This window comes from Coregonus lavaretus (genome assembly GCF_964263955.1).
Source record: "Coregonus lavaretus genome assembly, chromosome: 6".
In the NCBI taxonomy this organism is placed as follows: Eukaryota; Metazoa; Chordata; class Actinopteri; order Salmoniformes; family Salmonidae; genus Coregonus; species Coregonus lavaretus.
In genome coordinates, this window is record NC_139993.1 from 29081073 (window position 1) to 29094296 (window position 13224).

The window sequence follows — 13224 nt, forward strand, 5'->3', positions numbered from 1 at the left end:
TCCATTGCTCATGTTTCTTGGTCCAAGCAGGTCTCTTCTTCTTATTGGTGTCCTTTAGTAATGGTTTCTTTGCAGGGCGGCAGGTAGCTTAGTGGTTAAGAGCGTAGTGCCAGTAACCGAAAGGTCGCTGGTTCTAATCCCCGAGCCGACTAGGTGAAAAATCTGTCGATGTGCCCTTGAGCAAGGCACTTAACCCTAATTGCTCCCGTAAGTCGCTCTGGATAAGAGTGTCTGCTAAATGACAAAAAATAAAATAAAAAATTCAACCATGAAGGCCTGATTCACACAGTCCCCTCTGAACAGTTGATTTTGAGATGTCTGTGTTACTTGAACTCTGAAGCATTTATTTTGGCTGCAATTTCCGAGGCTGGTAACTCTAATGAACTTATCCTCTGCAGCAGAGTTAACTCTGGGTCTTCCATTCCTGTCGCGGTTCTCATGAGAGCCAGTTTAATCAAAGCGCTTGATGGTTTTTGCGACTGCACTCAAAGTTCTTGAAATGTTCCGTATTGACTGACCTTCATGTCTTAAAGTAATGATGGACTGTAATTTGTCTTTGCTTATTTGAGCTGTTCTTGCCATAATATGGACTTGGTCTTTTACCAAATAGGGCTATTTTCTGTAAACCCCCCCCCACCTTGTCACAACACACCTGATTGGCTCAAACGCATTAAGAAGGAAAGAACTTCCACAAATGAACTTTTAACAAGGCATACCTGTTAATTGAAATGCATTCCAGGTGACCACCTCATGAAGCTGGTTGAGAGAATGCCAAGAGTGTACAAAGCTGTCCTCAAGGCAAAAGGGTGGCTATTTAAAGAATCTCTTTTGGTTACTACATCATTCCATATGTGTTATTTCATAGTTTTGTTGTCTTCACTATTATTCTACAATAGTAAAAATAAAGAAAAACCCTGGAATGAGTAGGTATGTCCAAACTTTTGACTGGTACTGTATATATACACCCCCCATAAATATATGGGGAATTGGAAATGATGCAGACAATGACACTGATGGAAGCCAGCTTAGTTCAACTGGTGTAACCTTCAGAACCCAAAATATAAGTTTGTTTTACTCCAATGTTTGTAAACAATGTAAAAGTAAACAAAACACTCTATACCCTCAAAACATGGTTAAAACTATAATTTGGATGGTCAGTCCTTGCATCCATAGCTGTCTATACATTTGAGAGTGGTTGCATTTCTCCAGGACCATCCCTCAGCTTTTTACCAAAACAGAGGCGGGGTGAGCGTTTTGTTATCGTTTCAATTAATGATTCTAGCTTTAAGCTTCTGCTAAAATGTTAATGTGAAGTTACATTATTTATGACCTACTCAGCGACCTCCATGTTTGCCAGTGCTCTGGACAATAGTCTGAAAACAGGAAATTTCCCAGCATCAGGGGATTGCCCTACTCTGACATCATGCTATTGTTCCCAGCCTTCCTGTGTAGCTGACTAGAGGCAATCTCACTGACTCAGTCACCACAGTGGGCCACATATATAAACTTAATCATAATAGCAATAAATTCATAACATATTAATAATGAATATAGAGCACGTGTCAAAATCATTCCACGGAGGGCCGAGTGTCTGCGGGCTTTCTCTCCTCCCTTGTACTTGATTGATGAATTAAGGTCACTAATTGGTAAGGAACTCCCCCCTCACCTGGTTGTCTAGGTCTTAATTGAAAGGGAAAAACCAAAACCCAGCAGACACTAGGCCCTCCATGGAATGAGTTCGACACCCCTGATTTGAGCTTTTAACCAAGACTCAAAGCTCCAATGTGTAACATCCCTGGGATTGGCGTTTTGGAAACCAATTCACAAAAAAGTTTTTTCACCAATTAGCGGACGTCTAACAAGCACAGGATCTTTAGCAAGCCACACAATAATAATCAACCACTAAGTATTACCGACATAAGCGGTCATTCAATAACAGTAGCAAGAACAGTCACAAGGGAGTTTTACTCCCAAAAAAGTCAGAACATCTCACTCACCATGCAGACAATACACTAACAGTAGGCTACATTTGACTCATACTGACAATGCATGATGAGATTGAAGCAAATCCTGTTTCTTCCCAACGGGGAAAAAAAGCACCACCACAAAAAGCTCTTCCAATGAGGGGCTGCCAAAGTGTCTACATTGTTCTGGAATTCCCCGAGTCGTAAAGAGAGTGAGTCAGAACCACATTCTTCACAGCCTTGGAGCAAACCGTCTTGGAGTTGAACAATGAAGCAAAACTAGGGAAGCTCCACCAGAAGAAAATTAAGCCTACATCCATGCATTCTGAATGGAATCATATGTTCATCTTGAGAACATCTAAAAAAGTGACACAGACCTGCCATGGATAACGTGGGCTGAGAAGTTAGAAAAACGTTTTTCTTTAAAGGCAAGATGGATACATAAATGATCTCAGACGCATGGCCTTGAACATGATACTGACCCAAGCCACTGAAAAGAGGTGAGATAACAATTCAAAAGAACATGTAAAGCTGTTATTAAATGGAGAGCCGATGGCAAATGTAGGACATGTGGGTTAAGCATGACATGCTGGTGAAATCTCCTCCCCACAACTAAGACCCTCAGAAGTCCCTCTGATTGAAAGGAGCATGAAAAACCTATTATTACTGTCAGCTACACTAGGATGGTTACATTAAACAAACGGTGTGGTTTTAGTAGAAAGGGGAGGCAGAAACTACTCTACATTTTTAAAATGACAATTATGTAATAAAATGAATGAAACTGATCATTAGCTAGGTTTCCATCCAATTGGCGATTTACATGCGAATATTCAAAAAATCTGCATAAAAACATGGAGCATTTCCCACCAGAGGGGTGTTTCTATCCAACTTGTTGTGGATAAAAGGCTGTGCGTGATGACATAGTGCACATAAAAATAAAATACTTTCCCATGTACCGAATAAAAACAATCTGCGTTAAATGGGTTTCCATCGCATTTTCAACTCTACCAATGGTTTTATCAAACTGTTGCGATAATAGCACATTTTCCCAATCTGGTTTTGACGCATGCTCTCTCGACAAGTTTGCTGATCAAGTGGACAGGTTATATGATGAGATATGGATAAGAGAAAGATTATTTTATTTTATAATTGGCAGCCAAGCACCGATCATCATGTCACTAGCAATCAAATAATAGCCTACCCTCGATATTTAACCTATTGGAAATTTGCATGATCACCATGCACTTAACCACAATGTGACATATTGCGTGACTCCAAGTTTACTTCGATATGATGGTTATTAGATCAACATTTGCTCATAAAATGTGTTTCCACCACCATTTCTTGCATAATTTATTTTACCGACACGAAGATCCCACCATGTCGAACGAACAAATGGTGTGTCGACATTTATGAAATGGTACCGATATGTCCCGTTTCCATCAGCCCTGTCGTGACATTTTTTTATGCGTCAGGTAATTCATCCGCATGAAATAGTTGGATGGAAACCTGGTTATTGTCAAGGATTGACAAAAGTAGTGTCTCCCCTCAACTCTTTCTGCCTTTTTCTGTCTTTCAACTCTTTCTGTCTCCTCAACTCAAGAAAACGTGACAGCATTAAAGAGAAGGAACAATGAAAACACAAGGCCCTATGCGACCGTCAGAAAGGGGAGGGCTTTCACAGTGGTTATGTGGAGGAAGGGTTCCACATCACCCTTGGCCATTACCTGACCTCGTGCCCCGGCCTGAAACGTCACATTCACTACCAGCCAAAACAATGGCTCTTATGCCAAGTCCAGTTCATGAAAGGGAAAACCTCAAGGGAATGATGTAAGAGGTCAAAGGTAAGAGCACCCTTTGTTTGACTAATTATGTATGAGGTTGGAAGGGGGACGGAAGTGATAAATTATTTAAAAAATTGTTTAACTTCAAGCCTTCAATAATTGGGTCAAAATAAACCCCATTCAAGTTAACGTATAGCACTCACCCGTTCTATGTAATCAATTTACTTTTGTATGGCACCTGGGTATGTACTGTTCAAACATCTGTGACAATGAGTTGTCACACTAAAGCCAATTCTTCTTAGCACTGTCGTCTCTTTAATATCATTCCAATAGTTATCCTAATTTCAGTGAGACAAATCACCGTCCCCAAAGGCCTTGATTAGTGCTCGTATTTACATAGCGTGTCCTAATTTATTCACGCCTACCTTATCTGGTTTCCAGGCTTTCACCTGGGAGTCATTACCCAGCATTTGGCTCCTTTTCCTCCAGCAGGAAGAAAGGAGCCTCAGCCTGGCTCTTGAACCCAGCAGCAGGGTCCCACATGATGCCCCAGCTAACCCACAGCCCCACAGAGAGAGCCAAGGGGCCCGGAGGGGCCTCTAACCACCACTCTCCACTCACTAATCACAGGCTGCGCAGACAATTCCATCTGTCTTCAGCCAGCCCAGATATTCCCCCTTTGGTGCGAGGCCAGCAGCCACCAGGCCTTGACCGAGGCACACAAAGAAACACACTGGGACGGCACAAAGCAAACACACACGTGTGTGTGGATGCAGCAAGGGGTCTGTGCTTGGTCCTGTACTGTTTTTGCAAGCTGCAAAGGGTTCTTCCAAGTATGGCTGTTCAGGGAGGATGGGAAAGCTGCCCCCCTCCCCTTAACAGTCCTCCAGCCTCCAAATGTGGTCAATGTCAGCTAAATAAAATAAAACATGGTCATCAACCAGCTGAGGTTCAGGGAAGGGAGCACACACTGACTTCCATTTCTCCAAACAACCCACTGTCCTTCTGCCGGTCCAATAACAGAGAGAGAACTACAGTCCATTTCACTGGGTAACCAAATAGTAAATGATATCTGTAGGCCAATATTGTATGAATCTTGAATCCCACAATGTATGATGGCCATTCCATTCCTTGGCGTAAAGAACGGTGGGGAACATACTTCAAGTAATTACACAAATCTTTCATTTTGAGTTCTTCTGGAATTAATCCGGCACTCTTTCCAGTGCTAAAAGTTTGATCAAGATATCACAATACGAGGCCCCAAAATAACTCCACACGGAACTTAAACTAACAGGAAGGTGATTACACTCAAAACAAAAACAAATATTCACGCCAAAACACAACACGCATCAAGGCCCGTGGAAATTAATCTCCGAACCCGCACAACCATCTGGGTGGGGCTCCAACAAAATGACCACATAGGGGAAATGTTTTCAAATCCCTGTTTGACTACTCTCTCGCTCTCCATTTCTTCCCAACCAGCCGTTTAACAAAAACAAGTTCAAACATTCTGAAAATAAGCCAAATACCAGCTGCAGATTAGGTGCTTTTACAACGTTGGAGGTTAATTGTATGTTTTTCTCTTCTTATTTTGGGGCTTACATCTGCTTCTCATTATTTGATGTGCTATTTAATTGCTCCTCCCCCTCTTCATTCTTCCCTCACTTGTTCCATATCGCACCTGTATTGAGATGGGTCCTTTACGAGCCTCGGCCTGTTCCAAGAAGGAATGCAACATGCTGTAGAATAAGCCTAGGTGGATGTGTTTGTTCATTTCTTTGCCTTTCACAGATGGCTATCAAGAAAAACGAGAGGGAAAATGCTCCGGCTTAAGTCTCAATGACACAAAACCCCACTCAGGCAGCTCAAGAAAAGGGGGAGAAATCCACACTAAAGGATGGCTTTGTTCACACATATTTAACGGAACAGTCACAGATCACGACCACATTCCAGAGGAAGAAAGAAAAGGCTGAAACACAGAGATTGAGAACAAGTCTACCAGAGAGGCTTTACTCACTGAGTTTTCATTTGCATAATGGGGCCCTCTCCCCAACCGCTTTGTCCCTACTGTACCATTTTAACAGAGGACAGTGGCACACCAAGGACAGAAGTGAAGAATTGAGAAAAACATGAGCAGGAGAGCCACTAAGAAGTAATGCCTCTTTTCTGGGTCTCAAGACTCATTCAAGACCCTCTGGATTTCAGCAGTTTTGCAGGTCCATCTATCACAAAATCTGAAAAGCAAAATCTATTATTTAGATGCCAAAATGTCACCTCTCGCTTCTCGTAGGGTCACACGCTGTGTAAAAGTTGGGCTACAGCACCTATCTACTGGGAATGGCCAAGTGGTCAAGGAACAATTCTGGGCCCTCCCATTCTGTCTGTTGGGCTGACTGGCTCTCTATTGCAAGTGTGACTAGTTCTGTCTGCTGAAGTTGGCTCGGTTGGTCTTCATCCCTAATGAAGAAACCAGTTTAATTGACTGGTTGCTAAAACTTCCTGAAGCCTGATGTAAATCGCGAGTCATATTGACTTCAGCACCCTAAGTCTGATATATGCTACACGGAACATCCCAATCAATGCTGGACATTATTTAGTGTACAGAGGGAGAGCATGAATCTTACACTGCATAAAAAAAGTCTACTTGGCAGTAAATGTTTGAAGAATGCTACAAAGCAGGACAGAGCATGATTTCTGGGATACCATATGTTCTGGGAGCCACAAAGACTCCACCCCACTGTATGAGTCCTGTAATTCTGCACTTTACAGTGGTGGTGGTAGCGTTTGAGAAAGATGAACAGTGGCCAGTTTGAAGTGGTGAGACAACATGCCCGAATGGATGCTTGCCTTCTCTGTCGTTTCATCTGGTTCTGCAGCACCAGGAGAAGTGAGTCTACGGTGGAGACTGACCCACCACTAAAGACATTTAGCTGAATAGCAGAATACCAATATTCAACATCATGGGAGAAGCCAGTGTGCAATATTCCCTGGGTTCAGCCCTACATGTGGAGCATTCAATGGATGGGGATTCTTGTGAAATTGCTCTGGAGTTCTCTGTGGTTACGATGGCAAGGCGAAATCAAAGTGAACTACACTTATGAGGTCAAAATCACAACTATTGGGGTGTGTTTTAAGGAAGTGTTTGCACCAGTGCAAAAATCAAACAAAGAAAGGTAATATTGCCTAAAATGTTTACTTAAGGGATTTTATTCCATAACGGTTCCAAACTGTACAGGTGAAAACGACAGTAAATCTAGCCCTGAGTGTGTGTGGTACATTCCTGCAGCAGTGTGACGATGGCCTTCAAGTTTCTCTCTTATGGGAATATTTGTAAAATGAGTGTGTGACCTGTTTGGAATTGGACTACTGTGTAAGGTCAACTCACCTTACTCCGATGAGAATGGAGATGCACATGGAGCAGATGGGGTCAGCGATCATCAGGTCATACTTCTGCATCAGGATGGCTGAGATGATCACTCCTACACTGCCCAGAGTGTCAGCTACGATATGTAAAAACACCCCTGTAAAACAACATGGGTTGTCTTAAGTATTTAATATCATCCTTCTCTACAAATAATTCATCCCCAGCCAATACAGGGCAGAAGTTTTTAAAAGTCATCCATTCAATATATATCCCGAGAGGTGCAGTGGTCTAAGGCACTGCATCTCAGTGCTTGAGGCGTCACTACAGACCCCCTGGTTCGTTTCCAGGCTGTATCACAACCGGCCGTGATTGGGAGTCCCATAGGGCGGCGCACAATTGGCCCAGCGTCGTCCGGGTTTGGCCGGTGTAGGCTGTCATTGTAAATAAGAATTTGTTCTTAACTGACTTGCCTAGTTAAATAAAGTAAATAAATATATTATTATTTAATGTTCAAGGCCATGACTTCAAGGCCAAGCTAGATACAGTATCAGAACATTTAATGAAAGTAGTCAATGACCATTTTTTACAACTCCATTTTCCCTACTCGACAGTCTTGATATTCAGTTCAATTGAAAGGCGACATGAATGGAATTCCTTTTTGGAGTTTGGCGGAGGTTAGCCTTCGGAAGTTGAGATATAGGCTAACACATTCATTGCTGCACAAAAAAAGCATTTACCAGGTATTTAAAGGGGCACATCAATGAAAAATTATAATTTGCTACTGTGCCTATAACCTATAATTTTGATTTGGGGCATTCTCTTAAATCCAATCTAGCACTGCGATTGTGCAGGATGCATAATAATACAGTGACATATGACCTTGGATGTGGCAGGGTTTTAGGTGGAAAACTGTGGATTTGAAAAGGAATGTAGACGAAGACGTCGTTCCATGCCAAAAATTACCCTGCACTTTGTGAATGGAAAACACTAAGCTTGAGAACGAGATATCAACCAACCTCTTGGGTTCTAGCTTCATAACAATTCAACCCAAAGCAGAGGAAAGGTCCTCAACCAACGGCCAAACAGGGACAGGGGTTAAGTCACCTTTTGCACTGTCACCTCCCCCTTCCCCTCTGTTCTCCAGAGCCCCCTACGCCAACCCAACTTCTGTGTGGGCCCAGTGTTTCCCCTGAGTAGGCCTCCCAAAGGGCCCATTCTCTCCCTCGCACTCTTCATTGTGCAGTGTGAAAGGGACAAACTACTTTCTCCTTTCTTTCAGCCCAGTCCCACAGAAGCCTGGACAAAGCAGTTTAAAGTGACAGTGCTCCTGGACTTTTTCTCAGATGTAATAGTGCCTTGACTTTTCCCCACCAAGTGACCAGAACCTTAAAATCTCACACCATTTCAAATGTTCTGGCTGAGATGTTAGAAATACAATCAAAACAGATAGGCCTACATGATGTATACTATGTCAAGGCAACCTTACCCTAACATCTATGCATAAAAAGCAGAGTTAAAATACATACAGTATTCTTCCCTTGAACTGGATGAAAATGTATAACTACAATCTCACATACAACATTAAATCGGCCATTACGGAGGTGGCTGTGTACCAGGTCTGACTTGAGCAAATATTTTAGGTATTTTTAAGAAGATCAAAACAGTTTCTGTGCACATACAACAGGTGAACAAAGTAAAAAAGCTGCATCAAATTAGCCAAGTCATTTCAATGTTCAGTACCTTGCAAAATCTGTTTGCTGGAGCCCTTCCCTGGCATGTGCAGTTCATCTGGAATAAATAAATACAAGCATTAATTAAATACAGCAGACAATTAGTATTGACTATAGAAAACAGGGCAAACCACAAATTAGATTTACAACAGCATTTCAACTGCCTGCATCGGTTCAGCGAGACTTCTGCTGGGACACAATGAAAGGTGAGTGAAGTGCTGCCACATATGCTTAAAGTTCCAGCTCACACATTAAGTTCTAGCAAAGACTAAATTGTGTGTATAGCGATAGACAGTGAGTGAACAGTCAAGAATTGCATACAGTGAACATTCAGGCCTAATAAACAAATCCCTTGCTGCTACATCGTTGAGTCCCACTTGTTGAGTTGACAAGATTTTGTAGGCATCAGCAATGTGGCAATAGCGCCACCTAGTGTTGTAGGCCAGGTGGAATTTTGCACTTTTGCCCGACTAATTCAGTGTGTGCAGAGCTTTAAAAAGGAGGCATCAACAAAGACCCAGGTAGGAATTAATTTGGGATTGGACCTCTAAATAAAGCCAACACACTAAGAAGCAGAAAACTAATTTAAATGGGCTTCAATAATCCCCAACAATTGTGGCAAAAACACAATTTTAGGAAATTGTTGTCGGTTGCCGCAAATCATATAGACTGCATATTCACTCTCCTCAATTGTTTTGTGTATTTACCTAAATGAAGATTTAAAACATTGGATCCCACTGAAATAACTACCAATTCTAGAACTGGAACAAGAGAATTCACACACTGCATTACAGGCATTTTGTTTTCAGAAAGTGTTGTTGCCTCACCATGGCAGTGGGGGCCCTCGTGGGAGTGGCCGTGCCCTCCGTGGCTGTGCCCATGCCCGTCTCCATGGCTGTGCTCGTGCCCATCTCCATGTTTGGACTCGTGCCCATGCCCCCCATGGCTGTGTCCATGACCTGTATTGCCATTGAACAGAGAGTGGCTGTGGCCGTGACCTGCAAAGACAGTAAACACAGATTACTGAAACAACACCTACAAAAGAATGTGTCAGGAGAACTCATGTTATTAGTTGACATTCTATTGAACATAAAGGCGAATGACAAATAATTTGGTCTTGGTGTTTAGGCTCTTCTATTAGGGGTGCTCCCTACTTGAGGAATGTGTTCTGTGAAAAGCATGAGCTGACGCACACCCAACAATGTTTGTAGAGGTGCCGACTAAGGGAAAGCACAGTGCATTCGGAAAGACCCCTTGACATTTCCCACATTTTGTTACGTTACAGCCTTATTCTAAAATTGATTAAATTGTTTTTTTCCTCATCAAATCTACACACAATACCCCATAATGACAAAGCAAAAATTGTTTGCAAATTTATTAGGAGTGGCTTCGTAAGAAGCATTTCAAGGTCCTGGAGTGGCTTAGCCAGTCTCCAGATCTCAACCCCATAGAAAATCTTTGGAGGGAGTTGAAAGTCCGTGTTGCCCAGCGACAGCCCCAAAACATCACTGCTCTAGAGGAGATCTGCATGGAGGAATGGGCCAAAATTCCAGCAACAGTGTGTGAAAACCTCGTGAAGACTTACAGAAAACGTTTGACCTGTGTCATTGCCAACAAAGGGTATTTAACAAAGTATTGAGAAACTTTTGTTATTGACCAAATACTTATTTTCCACCATAATTTTCAAATAAATTCATTAAAAATCCTACAATGTGATTTACTGGATTTTTATTTTTTATTTTGTCTGTCATAGTTGACGTGTACCTATGATGAAAATTTCAGGCCTCTCTCATCTTTTTAAGTGGGAGAACTTGCACAATTGATGGCTGACTAAATACTTTTTTCCCCCACTGTAAGTATTCAGTCCCTTACTCAGTACTTTGTTGAAGCACCGTTGGCAGCGATTACAGCCTCGAGTGTTCTTGGGTATGACACTACAAGCTTGGCACACCTGTATTTGGGGAGTTTCTCCCATTCTTCTCTGCAGATCTTCTCAAGCACTGTCATCTTGGATGAGGAGCGCCGTTGCACAGCTATTTTCAGGTCTCTCCAGAGATGTTTGATCGGGTTCAAGTCTGGGCTCTGGCTGGGCCACTCAAGGACATTCAGAGACATGTTCCGAAGCCACTCCTGCGTTGTCTTGGCTGTGTGCTTAGGGTCGTTGTCCTGTTGGAAGGTGAACCTTTGCCCCAGTCTGAGGTCCTGAGTGATCTGGAGCAGGTTTTCATCAAGGATCTCGCTGTACTTTGCTCCGTCCATCTTTACCTCAATCCTGACTAGTCTCCCAGTCCCTGCCGCTGAAAAACATCCCCACAGCATGATGCTGCCACCCCCATACTTCACCGTAGGGATGGTGCCAGGTTTCCTCTAGACGTGACGCTTGGCATTCAGGCCAAAGAGTTCCATCTTGGTTTCATCAGACCAGAGAATCTTGTTTCTCATGGTCTGAGAGTCTTTAGGTGCCTTTTGGAAAACTGAAAGCGGCCTGTCATGTGCCTTTTACTGAGGAGTGGCTTCCGTCTGGCCACTCTACCATCGGGTTCTTGGTCACCTGACCAAGGCCCTTCTCCCCCGATTGCTCAGTTTGGCCGGGCGGCCAGCTCTAGGAAGAGTCTTGGTGGTTCCAAACTTCTCCCATTTAAGAATGATGGAGGCCACTATGTTCTTGGGGACCTTCAATGCTGCAGACATTTTGTGGTACCCTTCCCCAGATCTGTGCCCCGACACAATCCTGTCTCAGAAATCTACGGACAATTCCTTCAGCCTCATGGCTTGATTTTTGCGCTGACGTGCACTGTCAACTGTGGGACCTTATATAGACAGGTGTGTGCCTTTCCAAATCATGTCCAATCAATTGAATTTACCACAGGTGGACTCCAATCAAGTTGTAGAAACATCAAGGATGATCAATGGAACAGGATGCACCTGAGCTCAATTTCAAGTCTCATAGCAAAGGGTCTGAAAACATATGTAAATAAGGTATGTTTATTTATTTTTATAAATTAGCAAACATTCCTAAAAACCTGTTTTCGCTTTGTCATTATTGGGTATTGTGTGAAGATTTATGAGAAACATTTTATTATTTAATCAATTTTAGAATAAGGCTGTAACGTAACAAAATGTGGAAAAAGGGAAGGGGTCTGAATACTTTCCGAATGTACTGTATACTTTCTAAAAAGAAAGAAAGTTGCACACTATATGTTCCCAACAATTTAATGGGTAAACCTTAACGGTTAGGTTTACCCATTCAGTTGTTGGGAGCATATATAGCTAATTAACCTGACCAAAGCCATACTATAGGTAGAGTAGAGTCAATCTCCCCTGACAGACAGATGAGCAGAACCACAGACGGTGGAGCGGAGGTGAGCACAAGCAGCAGCAATGACGTTTGCGGAATGGTGAACTAAATGAACGGCCATTGCAGAGGAGTGTTTGTCATCTCTGATTGGATGCGAAGCTCAGCTGACTGAGCTGCATATCATGTGCTGCAGCATTGAGTCATGTGCATGTAGTCCGACTCAAATTTCCTGCCAAAGCTAGTATCGCGCCATATATGAGGCAAGCTAATATTAGAGTGTTTGAAAAGGGTACAGTGACTAGTGACTTCAGAGTGGAAAGGGGTTAGGCAGTGAGCCTGGGGGAATTTGAGAGAACAACTTGGGGGACCACCAAGTAAATAAACCTTAAGCGACACAAGTGATGGGTGGATGAGGTGAGTTAACTCATGGCTCCACCCCAATACTATATGCTTTTAGATTAGCATAGAAGCTCAATGAAGAAGTACAGGGACTTTATCAGGAAAGCGTGGAGTGACCACTTGCAAGAGACTGAAGAAAACATGGAGTGATATGGTAGATGTGTAAAGTGACTACGGGGAGAGCGAGAGAGATGCCTGATCTTACCTTCATCCCCTCCGTGAGAGTGGCCGTGGCCCCCGTGCTGGAACACAAAGATACCCACCAGGTTGACCAGCAGCCCAGCAACGGACACGGGGAGCAGACGATCGTGATTCACGTGTGGCGGCTCCAAAGCCCTCTGTCAGATGCAGCAGGAGACAAACCCAGTGAAATCAACATCGTTATTCAGAATTGGTCATCTTATTAAACATTTTTTACCCCTTTTTCTCCCCAATTTCGTGGTATCCAATTGGTAGTTACAGTCTTGTCCCATCGCTGCAACTCGAGAGCCGTGCGTCCTACGAAACACAACCCAGCCGAACCGCACTGCTTCTTGACACAATGCCCGCTTAACCCGGAAGCCAGCCGCACCAATGTGTCGGAGGAAACGCCGTACACCTGGCAACTGTGTCAGCGTGCACTGCGCCCGGGCCGCCACAGGAGTCGCTAGTGCGCGATGGGACAAGAACATCCCTGCTGGCCAAA

The 13224-nt window shown here is 43.3% G+C and overlaps 1 protein-coding gene across 1 annotated transcript in view; it reads right to left on the bottom strand.

Moving 5' to 3' along the window:
• Nucleotides 1–13224, bottom strand: part of LOC311131283 (zinc transporter 7-like) — a 29108-nt gene that overhangs the window by 10095 nt on the left and 5789 nt on the right. The window contains exons 5-8 of the mRNA XM_084164174.1: nucleotides 12745–12877; nucleotides 9670–9840; nucleotides 8853–8900; nucleotides 7134–7269 (exon numbers count right to left, since the gene is read on the bottom strand). Coding sequence (XP_084020300.1) covers nucleotides 7134–7269; nucleotides 8853–8900; nucleotides 9670–9840; nucleotides 12745–12877 — 488 coding nt within the window. The remainder of the gene's footprint in view (nucleotides 1–7133; nucleotides 7270–8852; nucleotides 8901–9669; nucleotides 9841–12744; nucleotides 12878–13224) is intronic.